The sequence below is a fragment of the Pseudorca crassidens genome, chromosome 14 (assembly GCF_039906515.1).
Source record: "Pseudorca crassidens isolate mPseCra1 chromosome 14, mPseCra1.hap1, whole genome shotgun sequence".
NCBI lineage: Eukaryota > Metazoa > Chordata > Mammalia > Artiodactyla > Delphinidae > Pseudorca > Pseudorca crassidens.
This window is the reverse complement of record NC_090309.1, coordinates 32,671,517-32,687,124: the sequence shown is the minus strand read 5'-3', so window position 1 is coordinate 32,687,124 and position 15,608 is coordinate 32,671,517. Positions and strand designations below refer to the sequence as shown.

At 37.7% G+C, this 15,608-nt stretch overlaps 1 protein-coding gene across 3 annotated transcripts in view; it reads right to left on the bottom strand.

Annotated features, from left to right (window-relative positions):
• Positions 1 to 15,608, bottom strand: part of GFPT1 (glutamine--fructose-6-phosphate transaminase 1) — a 72,216-nt gene that overhangs the window by 20,552 nt on the left and 36,056 nt on the right. For 2 of the 3 annotated variants that reach the window (XM_067704839.1, XM_067704841.1), the window contains exons 8-15: positions 15,308 to 15,387; positions 15,055 to 15,108; positions 11,998 to 12,103; positions 10,068 to 10,231; positions 9,052 to 9,147; positions 4,293 to 4,390; positions 2,351 to 2,471; positions 1,555 to 1,712 (exon numbers count right to left, since the gene is read on the bottom strand). In XM_067704839.1, the coding sequence (XP_067560940.1) occupies positions 1,555 to 1,712; positions 2,351 to 2,471; positions 4,293 to 4,390; positions 9,052 to 9,147; positions 10,068 to 10,231; positions 11,998 to 12,103; positions 15,055 to 15,108; positions 15,308 to 15,387 (877 nt within the window). The remainder of the gene's footprint in view (positions 1 to 1,554; positions 1,713 to 2,350; positions 2,472 to 4,292; positions 4,391 to 9,051; positions 9,148 to 10,067; positions 10,232 to 11,997; positions 12,104 to 15,054; positions 15,109 to 15,307; positions 15,388 to 15,608) is intronic. The other variant, XM_067704840.1, reaches the window with a different exon arrangement.

Below are 15,608 nucleotides of genomic sequence, written 5' to 3'. Positions count from 1 at the left end.
TCAGGTGATTACGTCTTCTAAAATTGGACTGTGGTGATAAACAGCCAAATTTACTAAAACCATATACACTTAAAATTGGTGAACACTATGGTATGAAAAGCATACCTCAATAAAGCTGCAGAAAAAAGGTTAATGGCAGAATCTAGGTGATGGGTATACAGGTACTCATGTAAAGTTCTTTTAATTCTGCTGTATGTTTGAATATTATAATAAAACATTGAGGAAAATTTAAGTTTTCATGAATGATACAATTAGAAATCAAAAAAACTGCATGTCCCCTGGCAGCTCACAGATCAAGAAAGATTCAATAAAAAGATAAGTCAATAGCCTCCATTCAGTGGTATGATCCTGCATCCCATACATGCCACACTGAAGCCCTTGCTTCAAATGCGTTTGAATGAAGGGTCTGGGATTCTAATCCCTGATCAAAGCTGTCTGTCTGGACACTGTTCCAAGAATCCACAAGCTGCTGCTGAGGGCAGCTGTTTATTCATTCAGGCAGAGAATGGAAACCCAAGCACAAATATCTTACATGTTTTAATCACCACATGGAGAAAATTCAGGCTTCGGTTTTCTGTAAATTATAGTGTTAGCAATATCAAAGTAACCAAGAAACAAAAACCTCACTCAGAGTTTTTACTTAAGAATTATAACTTTTCCACAAAAAAATTCCCCATGAGGTTCTTTAAATGGAAAAAGAACCAAATGTGGTTTGTATATGTTAACATCATCTTCCCTTAATTAAACTCAAATCCACCAAAACCTAAGCATCTTATTCAACAATCAGTAACAAATATTAGACTTAGGCAGAAAAAGACAAGAAACTGAAATTTTGAAACTATAAAGAGTAACATATTTGTGGAGAACATCGTTTGCATTTATACAACTTTCTAAGATTCCTATTTTTATTACTGGTACTAAATTTATGCATATCCCAATTTCAAAGAGGAAAGTTGTCTCACTAGGCCTTAAAAATGAAAATGAAGGTGCTTTTAAATCTCCACAGATGTATATCTAAAGAGAAACAGATATTCTCATATAATACTCAATTTATTTTCTTAAACAGCCAAATTTTATACCAAAAGTATACTCCTCTTTACAAACTTCAAAGGCAGTGTGTCTATTTTGGCACATTTATTAGGATAGTACAAACCTGTAAATAAAAATGTCAAAAATTATTAGACTTAAGCTGGGTGTTTCTGATTTGTTATTTTTCTAATTCCCTACTATACTTAATTAAGAGGGGGCATTATACTTACCACATATCCCACCCCACACAGCAGGAGGAATATAAGTGCTGAATGCGGATAGTCAGAAGAGACGTTTGCAAAATAAACTTTACATTATATACGCTTGTCCCTTAAGATGAGTGTGAGGAAGGGGGACAACAAGTGTTTTATCTATTACTGACGCTCAAGGCTTACGATAATTACGATTAGTAAACAATATGAATTCTATAAGTGCTAAGAAATGAAATATAAGATACAGATTAGTCTGTTTCACCAACACTATGATTATGTAAATAATCACATGAGAACTAAGTCAAGAACTTACCTTTGTGCTGGCCACCCCGATCTCGGGCCCAGCATTGATGTGAACTCCACAGTCTGTCTCTCTTGATATGGAACTGCCAACCGTGTTTGTGATCCCGACAGTTAAAGCTCCTCTCTCCTTGCAGTACCGAAGACCCATCAGGGTATCTGCTGTCTCGCCTGGGTAAAAAGGAAGACAAAAGTAACACACAGAGCAGTCAACATATGCTGTTTTTTAGATGCAAAAAGAGAAAACTGACTACTCTTTCAACAATATCATTTGTTTTATTATTATTTTTAACTGAAGTATAGTTGATTTACAGTGTTTCAGTTGTACATCAAAGTGATTCAGTTATACGTATATATTTTTTTCAGATTCTTTTCCATTACACGTTATTACAAGATACTGAGTATAGTTCCCTGTGCTATACAGTAGGTCCTTGTTGTTTATTTTATATATAGTAGTGTGTATCTGTTAATCCCAAATTCCCAATTCATAGCTCCCTCCCTTTTCCCCTCATTTGTTTTAAATAAAATTTAAAACATGTACTTAAAAGAATAAATTTGTAAAACTTTTAATAATAGGATCCGACTTCTTAGGATCGTCTTTCCTTCTTTGTCTTTAAAAATTCAGCTCTTCTGAGTGTAAAATGTGTTTTTACTAACTCATTAAGAATTCCATAACATCAAAATAAACCTATATTTGTCAAGTTATCTGCAATAACCAGTTTATCTTTAAATATCAGTTTTGCCAACATATGCTATAGTTGTTAGAAAGAATGACTTTCCTTTTCTTTAAGTCTTTAAAATTAGCATACCTGACTGACTAATGAAAAAGCAAACATCATCTCGAAAAACTGGGGTGTTTCTATCCAGGAAATCACTGGCTAGCTCCACCATAACAGGCAACTCAGTCAGCTCTTCAAGAACTTGACGTGTCTGCAGAGAAAAGATGACTTGGTCATACAACTTTACATCAAATACTCTTTTTCACTGGACTTCCTCAGACTCAATGTATAGTTTTCACTTTTTCTGATTATAAAAATGATACATAATGCAGTGTTAGAAAATACAAACAACAGAGATTAAAGCATAAAAAAATAAAATAACCAAAATCCCAACACCCAGGAGATAAGCACTGTTAATATTTTGGCACAAGTCTCTTTAGATAATTATCAATGCATGTATAAATAAATGCATGTATAAAATGTTTTGAAAAGTGGAAAAAGCACTGTTCTGAGTTAGCTTGTATATTAACTCTAACTTCCCAATTCCTAGTCTTTAAATGACAATTCATATAATACCAAATCACTGAGAATTTCAAATGAGATAATAACAGATGTATCATAAACAGTGAATGAAAAATTAAACATTTCAGAAATACTAGGTATTCATAAAGAATGCTGTTTCTCAAAAAAAGTCAATATACTTTAAAAATCTTGTTTAAGAAAGCTCAATACTTTCAAACTCTGTAGAATGGAGGGTGGAGTAGGGGGTAGATAACCTAGCTAGAATTAATTCAGGGACACTATTTTGTATGCTAAACCACACAGGATTTCTAATATTTGTTTGTTAACTACAGTAGTCTCAGCACCCACCAGAAACCCCAAAACAAAACAAAACCCTTCCATCTTCTCAAATTAGAGAATTCCAACACAGCATATATATAATTTATGCCCCACAATTCAGGCTTAGCATTGGATGAAACATTTAGTCAAATTTTGTATTTCTGAATAGAGGGCTCATTCAATAATAGATCTAAGCCACCACTAAATCAGGCAATCCCTTAATTTACACTAATGTCTTTAATTCATTCTTTTTTTTTTTCCAGTGCTCAAAACAATCACTTTCTAACAACTCTTCCCTTCAAAATTGCACAGATTTTCCTTTTTAGGACCATGTAATTTGGGGCGGGGGGTGGGGAGGGGAGGGAGAAGGGGGTGCTTTAGAGAAGAAGAAAGCCTATTGAGATGCAAGGGTTGAGTGACCAGCTAGTTTCACTCACTCCTCAAATGAATGGCTCCCACAAGTGTAGATAATTATATTTATGCCCCAGCAAATAAAAAAATTACTGTCATGAACTTTGGAAATCAATCCTAAAAGTAGAAACTGAGTGTGCAAGGGTTTTCTGTACTTACAGGAGTTGACATCAACAGCACATAGCCTGTCTCTTTATAAGGGAAACTACACGTGGATCTGATTTATTGGACTAAAACACTGTTAAATTCCTAGGCTTCTATATTGACAACCAACACACATCTTTGATACAGAATTTCAGCTTCCAAAATAACAATTTAAAGAACAAAGTCTATCAAAAAGAAGACTTCCTTTCTTTGCAGAAATGTGCCTACCTACTAAAATCCTGTTGAGGTTCACACAGCCATCTGTCTGGGGCAAGTGAACAATGATACACAAAACCCAGTGACGGCTCTAACAGAAGTAGGCATGCGCTGTGAACTGCAAGGCCAGGATGGCATAAGAACTTTTCCACTCTTTGCCTTTCATGAAGTTAGTTGCAGGCGGTCTACCTGTATATCTAAGGACCTTTCTAAAGCAGATGATCCATTGATAAATAATTCCAAGTAGCTATTAAAATTTCTCTCCCCAACCTTCTTGATTTTTGCCATCACAACATGAAAACAAAACACGGTGTTTTAACAAAAAATAGTTTTACATGGTGTGTTACTGGAGATACTGTTTATCTGCAGATATCTTCTAATACCCAAAATGACACAACTAAAATTTTAAGAAGCCACTTACTGCTACACCAGCATGATAACTTGTTCCACAAGCGATAAGAATCAAACGCCGACACCTCTGGATCTCCTTAATGTGATCCTTCAAACCGCCCAAATTCACTGAAATAAAAGTTTGTGGATATAATTATTTAGGAAAGAACCATATGAAACATGTATTCGCTTTTCATGAGTGACCAATGCCAATCTGGGAAACAACACTGCTGTTTTAAAGCATTCATATTCCTCTTAGGAAGCACAGTTCTCTCTCGTTTTGAAATGTAAACGAAGTAAGTCCGAACTTAACTGGCCACCTCCAACTTGTAATTAACCTTCCTCACCCCCTGATACACCTACACAACTACAGTATCTACCACATCCTACCTTGTTCGGTCATTTTTACATTCCTCTCTTCAGATTAAAAGGTATCTTAAAGGCAGAACTATAGGGACACGGACAATAGATCGGTAGATGCTGGTGGCTGGAGGTGGGGAAAGGGTTGACTACAAAGGGGCTTGGGGAAATTTTTCCGGTGAAGGATCTGTGCTAACTCTTGATTGTTGTACAGGTTGTTCAGGATTATGACCATGTTGTGGAAGTTGGTCAAAACTCACTAAATTATACATTAAGAACAGTCAATTTTATTATACCTAATTATATCTCAGTAAGCCTGCTTGGGAAAAAAATTGTCTTACTTGTGTTCATCTCCATTACATGCCCAGAACAGTGCTCTGAACACAATATAAACCACTCTCCTCTCAGTCTTTCCCATCTCAGTCAATGCCACCCCATTCACCTAACGGCAGGGTCATCCATCCTCGGTTGCTCAACAGCGACTGCACAAGCAAGTCCTGTGAGCCCCACCTTCAAACTGTACCTCTAACACCATCAGCCAAGTCCAACATCCCTCCCCTGGACAAGAGCCGTACCCTCCTGACTTCTATTCTCTACCTCCTAGAGCCTGTTCTCCACACACGGCCAGAATGATCTTTTAGAGGGATTCTTTAAAAACGTAAATCTGATCACAGAACCCTCCAATGAGTCTGTCCTCTTTCTGTCTCTACAGCCACGTACATGTTCTGCTAAGGGTGCCTTGTCTATGGGTCCTTCTACACATGGCGAGTTTTCTACCTGTGAGAAATTTTCATCCAACATTCATTCAATTGTTCAACTAATATTCTGAGCACCTACCAAGGGAATATACTGTCCAAGGCACTGTGTGGCTACCAGACAGTTCAGCGTCTGGCTGATGAGAGCAATGAGCATGCCCGTGGGCAGCATCCTTCTCCATCTGACCCACCGTCGGTCTGTCTACTCTGCCCCTGCTCTTTATCTCCTCCACTCTTTTCTTCTACCTTAACTAGTTACAAAATGGAACCAACGTATATGTTTTGCTTTTTATATTTTTGAATAATTTACGCTCTTCCTTTTAAATTTCAATACTGAGAGGGCCGATTATATTTCTCTATTTTAAGAAACTAGTTATGGGGGCTTCCCTGGTGGCGCAGTGGTTGAGAGTCCGCCTGCTGATGCAGAGGACATGGGTTCATGCCCCGGTCCGGGAAGATCCCACATGCCGCGGAGCGGCTGGGCCCATGAGCCATGGCCGCTGAGCCTGCGCGTCCGGAGCCTGTGCTCCACAGTGGGAGAGGCCACAGCAGTGAGAGGCCCGCGTACCGCAAAAAAAAAAAAGAAACTAGTTAAGTAGAAAATAAAACAACGAAAAGCTTCACTGGCTTCCCAAGTTACTTTGGAATGAAGTCCAAACTCCTTACATGGCCTTCAAGCGGCCACAAGCCCTGCCTCCTGCTTCACTCTGACCTAATGTCCTAGCACTTCTCTCACCCAGGCCACCCCAGCCAGACTGGCATTCTTGCTGTTCCTTTTTGTGTACCTCTGCCTCAGACCTCGGCATGTATTGAAAAGACTTGAGGGAAAAGGAAACAACATTAAGAGGCTGGGTAGGGAGTCATGCAAAGGCACATCAGTCTGGAGATGACTAAGTATAAAGTAGACAGACTATCAGAGAGACTTATATTTCAGATGATAACCAAGAAGGACAGGGAGGTTAGACAGTGAGATTAGCTGGTCACAAGCATTTCCCTAAAATTAGTCCTAGCAAATTCCCTGATGGCCGAGGGGCGTTTGGGATAGTTCTGGAAGGAGTCGCCCATGGTCTGAATTGATGCTTTGGAGAGGCTCCTACTTCTGGTAAGGGAGACCACTACTACAGCAGGAATGTCTGGAGGAAAGGGGTGGGATGGAGCGTGAACACCACTGAACACTGGAGGCTAGTCTGGCTCCATAAATGACTGGCAGTGTGACCTCTGGCCAGACCGCAAACTGACAGAGCCTCAAATTCCTTATCTTAACAACAAAAAAAGATAACGGCTATCCTGTTTATATTATAGAACTTTTATGAGGAACACATACCATAGATAAAAGTGCTTTTTAAAATCATGACTTTTCAAAGTTTATCTCCTTCTTTTCCCTTATAAAACAAAACTTTTTCCTAATCTTATTTCCATTCCATACCATAATAGTAGTTACTGCTACTCTCCCCGTTCTTCCAGTTCAACCACCTTCCACAACCCCCTCTCCCACACCAGCAGATAACAGGTCCTGCTCTGGAGCGCTTCTGTTTCTCTCCCGGACCCCGCTGCCCTCCCATTCCCCATTGCTTTACCCCAGATGGGACAACATCCTTACTGGCGACTGCATCTCGGCCTCTCGCTCCTCCAATGCACATTGGAGACTGGTACCCAGGTCACTTCAGTAAAGCTCCGATCACCCCTGGCTCCTAAGTCTCCTAACAGCTCTGCAATTTCTACAAAGGGAGGTACCCTTCACACTCAACACAATGCATTCACGGCCCTCCTGGGCAGTTCCTCTCACCTTCTTCCCTAGACTTACTGCTCTCTATTCCTCTTCAAGTACTAGAGGTGGCAGGCAAACTGGACTACATATTATTTCACAAACAAATTTCTGATGGTTTTCTACTATCTCCTCTTAGCAAATGCATTCTACCCAACTGCAATGCTCCCATCTCATCTTTACCTATTCAAACCTTCCAAATCCTTTAAAGCACCACCTGCCTACTTCATGGAGCCCTCCCTGGCCCCCTGTCCACAAACAGATTCATTCTCTACTTCCTCTAAATTCAACACTAAACTTTAAACATTTCAACATTAAACTGTGTTTCTAATGTCATTTATCATATTTTACCTTTCTTTAAATAGTTAATTATGTATTCATCCCCCTTCCAAGAACCTCAAGGAGGAGACCGCAGCAGAGACAACTTTCCTACAGTCCCTGATACGTTCAGCATGGTGCTCCACACACCATGTTCACCAGATGTTCAACTTATAATTCAGCCTTCAACAAATCTCTCCTGCTGAGAAAGAGTCTGATGCCTCCAGAAAAGAAAAGTATACAAAAACCGCATTTATTCAGAGAATCATTCTCTATCAGTTAGCAGGACGTGACATAAAAGAGAAGGCACTTAATATTATATGTATAACACACAAATTCAGGAAAAGATTGTTGCATACCAGATATAATTTCTCCAAAACTGATTCCTAACACTGAGAAGCTTAGCCCAAAGCTTGTTTGTTAAACTGTTTATTAAACTGGTCATGAAGAATGTTCCAAAAATGTGATTTAGCGATAGTTTATGGATATCCTATGACCACAGAAAGTCAATCTCAAGCTCATCCCACCAAGGTGCAGAAACTCCTGTGACACAAGGTCTAGAGAGAACTTCCAGAAGTAAGACCAGAGCTGCACTGTCACCCCACCTTAAACAGGCAGGAAGGTACAGGTTAGGTTATCCCATAAGGCATTAGGCAAACACCTGGAAAACCTCTGGGAAGTTCACACTTCACTCATTTATAAACTGAGAGAGAAAACCTAGGCTGAACAGTTACAGCAAGCTTCCCAACAAGGGGACCAGGTCCCATTCTTCTGAGAACTCACAGTGTTCAGAACAGTCCCTGGTACATAGTAGGTGCCCAATAAAAGATTTTTGTACTGAAAAGAAGTTAAATGTTCTTAATGGTACACTGAAGGACTTTTTTTTTCTCCAGGAAAATCACCTTAATAGTCCCATAACTGACAACAATTTTCAAATGTGACTTCCTAAGCATTTTTTATATTTTTCATAATCATTTTAGAGGTATGTCACTTACCATAAAATTCACCCTTTGAAAGAGTATGATTGTGGTGTTTAGTATTTCAGAGTTGTGCAACCATTACCACTATCTAACTTTAGACTTTCATCACCTCCAAAACACCCGTATCCATTAGCAGTCACTCTCCACTCCCCTGTCCCTTCAGCTCCTGGCAACCATTATTATTATTCCCTTATTTTTTATAGTGGTAAAATATACATAACATAAAATTTACCGTTTTAACTATTTGTACGTGTACAATTCAGTGGTATTAAGCACATTCACATTGTTGTACAATCATGACCATCATCCATCTCAGAACTTTGGCATCGTCCCAAACTGAAGCTCTATACCCGTTAAACACTAACTCCCCATTTCCCCCTCTCCCCAGCCCCTGGTGACCACTAATCTACCTTCTGTCTCTACAAATCTGACTAACCTAGATACACCTCATATCAGTGGAATCACACACGGAAGGACTTTTAAAAGAGGACTGGGCTCCACTGATGGCTGGCAGCCATAGTTATTCTACAAAGGACAATGAACCCTATAAGGCTGTCAACGTCAACCCCCATGAAAGACTTTGAAATAATAACATAATTCACATGTAATTACCAGTATAGTCATCAAAGTTGACTCTTCCTCTCATTGTGTTCACAACTGACTCTGGCTGCTCAAAAATTTCCTTCTGCATAAATGAACTGAAGTTGCCTAAAGTAATATAAATTGTATCATTAAAACAAAAATTAACAAGCCAAAGGATAAGAAATTTGTATTCAACTAAAAGTCTATCTCCTTTAATATAATCTTAGTAAATGAAATGAAACGAAAGGTCATGCAGTAGAGAACAATATTCATATATGACATTTTACCCAATGGGAAGAAAAATGAACAAGGAGGAAAAATACTTTTATTAACTTCATACCTAAAATATGCAATTATAGAAAAACAGGGGAGTGGGAAAATCTTAAGTTTTAGAGTCAGATCTAGGTTTAAATCATGATTCTATCTTTTAATAGCTAAGCAGCTCTGGGAAATTCCTTAACCTGTAAAATGATCTGTTCTAGCAGCTATTTCATAGCGTGGTAGTGTGGATTAATATAGAAAAGACTTGACATATAGCCATTATGCAATAAACGTTAGCTTGTTTTTCACCACAACCCCATCAGAAAGGACAATAAAAACCACAATCACCATAATCATAATAGTTAATAGTAGCAAACATTATATAGAGCTCACTAAGCATGTCAGACACTATTGTAAGGGCTTAATCCCCAAAACAACCTTAGTGAGGTAAATCCTATTATCCCCATTTCATATATGAGAAAACTGAAGCACACAGAGAATAAGAGAGGAACAAAGAATAGAACACAAACTATGTTTATAAAGTATCTTAAAACATCAAGTACCACTTAAATAATTGATTTCTTTTTTCATGTGAGAAACAAGAAACCACGAATTCGTTTGAAGAAGTATTGTCAAAACAGCAGATAATTTCTCCAAAGAATCATCCCCCTTTCTGGGGTTATCCCTTCACTAATCTGTATTATCAGATTCCTACACCAGGTCAGGAAGGAGAAAATATCCTTTCCATTGAGGACACCAAGGTGTAACAGGATAGAAAGGTTCACCCTTCATGATCTGCTGGAGTTCCATCTGGAGGGTCTGCACAGCTCGTCCAGGGTGATCTCCCGCAGTCCGTTTAATTCGATGGATAGAAAGACGGCCATCCACCACTGCAGCGACATCATCATCCTCGAGAAAGATGACACGATTGGTGTGTTCTATGACAGCACTAAAAATGTTCAAGGAGACAGTACAATCAATAATCTAGGATGATTATTATAAACACAACTATCATTAGGACAAAAGGACCAAGTTTAAATACAAAGTCTATCAACCTGCAATATCTCTGATAACTTTCTGGTTATCAGTGCCATTCCCTACAGGAAAATGGAGGAGGGGGGTGGTCACTGCAGACAATGAAGAAAAGGAACTCTGTATGGCAACCAATTTGATGAGATCAGATGAGAAAGCATGCTTATTTCCTCCTCATCCTACCTATCACAAGTCCTCTAATCATAACTCCTAAATAGTTCCCAAAGCTTCTCTCTGTGTCCACCACCACAAACCAGTTCAAGCTACCATCAGCCCTTGGCTGAACTACTGCAGGTACCTCCCAACTTCCACCCACATTCCCTCTAACCTCCCTCATCCACTCTCCTTTTCTGCCAAAATGGACATCAAAAGACAACCCTAATCAAGATTTCTCCCTCACCAACACACCGTGCAACAGCTTCCCTTTAGCTCTTAGGAAAACAGCAAAATGCCTTTACCATGACCCCTACCTCTTTCTCTGGCCTTGTCTCCCACCAAACTTCCTCTCCCTATTCCAGCCACACTCACACCCAGCCCAAGATCTCACAGGCTGATCCATCTGCAGAGAATAACTGTTCTTCCCTCCACCTCCTTACCTAATTAACTCCTAATATCTCCTTAACTCTCAGTTCAAGCACCATTCCCTTAAAGAAATGCACCCATAGGAGGGTCAAGTCACCCTGTTATAAGCCTTCTGTAGTTCGTGTCACAGCTGGAATTCTATACTTGGTGACCACTCACTAAAATGTGTCTCTCCCATTAAGGAAGAGCTCCTTAAGGACAAGTAATATTTTTATTCTTACCCGCCATTATCTCCTGAGCCGAGCACATGGCTTTGCTGGAAGTGTTCAATACGAACGCATGAGTGAATGAAAAGAGGCCGAGACACTTCTGCAACTTCCGGATTATTTAAGCCAAAACTGTCAACTCTGTAACAAACCTACCTAACGACAGCAATGACACATCTCAACACCGACTACATACCCTACACACCTGTAAAATTTAGAAAACACTGAAGCTTGTTTTCTCACTGAGATAATACATCCCCTGCAGTCGTGAACTGCATGATCATACATTTTTAGATCCCCTTACTTTCAGGCACAATGAATGATTCAAATAGCTGTTGGCGATTTGAGTGATTCCATTTTATCCTCATTACTATTCGTATTTCATTTATAAATGCCTCTAAGCATCCCCACTGCATTTTCTCTCAAAATGTCCTAGTCTAATACTATTTCCTATATAAAAGTGATTTTGCTGCCAATTACTTCTGAATTAAAAAGATATGTCCACGTTGGATTAAAACTACAATATAGATTAGCAATTATACTATAATTGGTATGCTCCTAAGCCATTCTACTCTCCAATCTAAAATCTCTCCTTCCTATAAAACCTGGGTTAAGGCTCTTAAAAAAAGAGGAAAAAAAAAAAAACACGAGCTCAGAGTAAATACACTGGAACAAGTCTCAAGGACTTATCTCCTTTGTACACTGACCTACATACTTTGAATTGAGAGCAAAAACGTTCTAGAACACCATCTCCAAAAAGGTCACCTTCACATCCTTAATTAACAAAGTTCTCCTCTACAGCATGACTAGATATATATACAAAGTGACCTCTTGGTTTCTTGTAGCATGAGCAGTTTTACTAAGAATTCTCTCTGAATCAACCAAGGAAGCTCACCTCGCATCAGAAGCAAAGTAATACTCCACTGCTTTTTCTTCAACGGGGAAAAGGCAAGTTGTGCTGTCCACACGAGAGAGATTACAGCTTCCTTTCTTATCTTTGCCTATATTATAGAGTTAACAGAATCAGCACACATGCAGAAAACCATGGCTGATATATAAATATACATAATTTTCTACAAAATCAACAAAAAACCATAGCAATGCAAAATAATTCCAGCAACTTTTCAATGCCAGGTAGATCACCCTATTTCCATGCAATAAGCCAACAAGAACAACGGGCATAGAGTGAAAGAGCAGCTATTAAAGACAGCGTGGCAGATACAGTGCTGTGCTATACGTTCTTTAATGTAATATTTCTTTTCCAAGTAAAAGGCAAATAATTAATGTCACTAAGTCTTTTTTTTAATGTATGTATAGCCTAATTTTAATTTAACTTCATACAAAACTTAATGAAATTAATACATATAAGTTTGTATACTTACACTTATCATTAAAGTTACATTAAAAATATCAAAACTGTGCAGTGAAAAATAAAATGAAGCCTAGTGGCATATTTTTATTATCTCCTAACAAAACTTCTCTAGATTTTAACAGTAAGTCAGCATAACAAGTCAAAGTTCAGGCTACACTAATTCTGATCTAAAAACAAAACAAAGATACTTATAAGTCTCTAACCATGGTATATCATACATGGCAGCTACTGCTAAGGACTGGAACTATAAACCCAGAACCTCTCCTTTCTTAAAATTGGATTTTCTTACATTACTTTCATGTCAGGATAAAGGATAGTCCTTTTGCAATGATAATATCTTTTAATTCTAGCACTTTAGAATTCTGGCATTTCTACTTAATTTGTCAAGCTATTGATGAAGAACTTTTTTCCCCTCTGCTTATTCACAACTGAAGTCAAAACCAGAAGGCATAATGAAGTTTGACGAATTTGCCAAACACAGAAAATACTATTAACTGAAGGCTATATAAATGTCACAGAGACAAAAAAGCACCTTTCTCTAAGATCAGGACATAGTGGACCTTGTAACCAATGGATACAATGGCCAGAGGATACCATAAATATACTTGTAAAAACTCATATTGTGTCCATCCTCTAAAATGCATGTCTATAAAAACTTGATAGTAATTATTCTTAGTAACCTACATTCAAAGTTCTCCACAATCCATGATTATTTGGTGTGTTTTAGGCATGAAAGTAAAATAGCTCTTTCCATCCAAATTCAATAGCAGAAAAGATACCACACTTTGAAAAACAAGTATAAGATGACATCCCAGAGAAGATAACACTATAAAAAGATAAAACAGATCAGTGTTTGCCAGGGGCTGGGTATGGGGACGGGGTTGACTACAGAGGGTCAGCTGAGGGAACTTTTTAGGGGATAAATTGTTCTTTATCTTGATTGTGGAGGTGATTATACAACTTTATGTGCTTGACAGAACTCATGAAATTGTACATCAAAAAGAGTGAACTTTACCGTATGTAAAAAGGTGAATTAAAAAACAGGCAAAAGGATAGGCCAGCACCTACATTTAAAAATTTTTAAATACAACTAGATTTGGTTATAAAATGCCCTACTGGAGTTGAGTTTCACCATATTCTTTCTACAAATATTGGTTATTTCCTTCTTCAAGTAACAGGGTATATTTAAATACAATATTCAGAAGAATTCAAGGTATCACTGCCTATTTAAATGAAAAAAATATTACCACTTGACATCTATATGACTGTTACAATCTGTAAAATGTCTTCCCATCTACTGTCTATCTCCTCTGATTTCACTTAAGTGGAAACGATTATTATCATCCTGCTTTATTTGGTCAGTAGTTATACCTGGAGAAAATAGCAAATGCTTGAAAGCCAGTCCAGTGTTTTCCCCTTTATACAGCCTCTTCAATAAGAGGCTGTACTTTTTAAACTAAACTCTGCTGAGCCATACCTTATCTACCTACTAGGAGCTAGAGAAATCAGGGTTACTAAAGCACAACCCCTGATCTCAAAAAGGTGTCTCACGATAAATTTTTCTTCCAACTTCTTAAGACCTTAGCCAATGTTTTTCCATTGCTTCTAAAAGCAGCCTAAGACATTGTACAAGGTAATATATCACATAAGTAATATATACACAAGCAGAATTATTAACAGAAATCTGGAACTCTGGATCCAAAATTTATACTGGTAGGCTAGGTTTTTTCCTGCAAAGAGAGGGAGGGGAGGAGGAAAATAAAGTTCTAACATCTCAGGACTGAAGGTTATTTAAGGAAATAACTTTCTGCTCTAGGTAAAACAGTGAGAGCAGCTACTATCTAAAGATGAATAGGTTTAGAGTACTTTGCTACATCTTCTTCAAGAAACCAAGAATTATGCATGAATAATATGGGTTTCAATTTCCTGAATTTACCACTCCCTGTGTCTTTTACAGAGAGAGCTTTTAGGAAAAAAGTAAACAAAAATAACACACCATTTTCTGTCTAATTATATCAATAAAATGATCCAGCTTGTACAGCTAAAAAGATAAACTTCAAATGTAAATTTTAAAAAAACTCCAAATTCAAACAAAGCCCATCAGGTATCAAATGTAAAAATATAAACGTAAAATGTCATGCATAAAACAAAACCCATTTCAACATATTTCAGTTAAAAATTAGGCTAAATTATTCAAATAACTACCACAGAGGTCAATCTAGAATAGCCTAGCACGCAAACACAATGCTCTTTTCCTAATCTCAGCATCTTATTTATAATAATGTATCCTACATGGTTTTAATTTAAAACAAAGGAAAAAACTTTAAAATTTCAACTATTTCCTCAAATCTCAGAGATCTTAAAGAAACAAATTATTAAAAGCAGTTTTCTAAATGCCAAAAGCAGACAGACAAAATACGCTCCCACAAATTAGAAAAATAATGTCAAAATATGTTTCCCCATAAAATAAGCATATTTTTAGAGGCCCAGCACATTCATTCACTCCAAGAACAAAGAATTAGTAAAGAATGAACAAAAGAGGATAAGATTCCTCCCCATCATGCAGAGTGCATTTCCCACCTCTTTCTCCCTGTGATCCCCACCATGTGAATTTTGATCCAATCTGAGTCCTAGCTAAGGATATACAACAGAAAAAAATTCTACTCGTCAGAGAAATCACAAAAACAAATTCTTTTCATGTCTAGACAGAACTATATATATGAGTGGATCTGACCAAAGGGGCATTTAATCAATTTTAGGAAAACAATTCTTTGTAACTACTGCACTCAATTTATACATTTTTCCCATGGCATGATGTAGGAATAGTTTTTACCTGTTCTGTAGAGGATTGGAATGTGATCAGTAGACAGTTTATGTTCGCTTCGTACACCAATCAACAAAGGGCTACCTCGTCTGTTAGTACAAAATTAAACAGAATTAAGCCATTTTTATAAGTAATGCACTAATGATACAAAATTTAAATGATGAGGGAACGCTCTGCAAATAATGTTTAAACTCTCCCTCCAAGTTCGACTTCAGATATAACAAAAGAATGACATAAACAGAGTTTTTAAAAAATATTCAGAGGTCAGCCAACTATGACCCACAGGCCAGGTTTGTCTGTTTTTACTGGA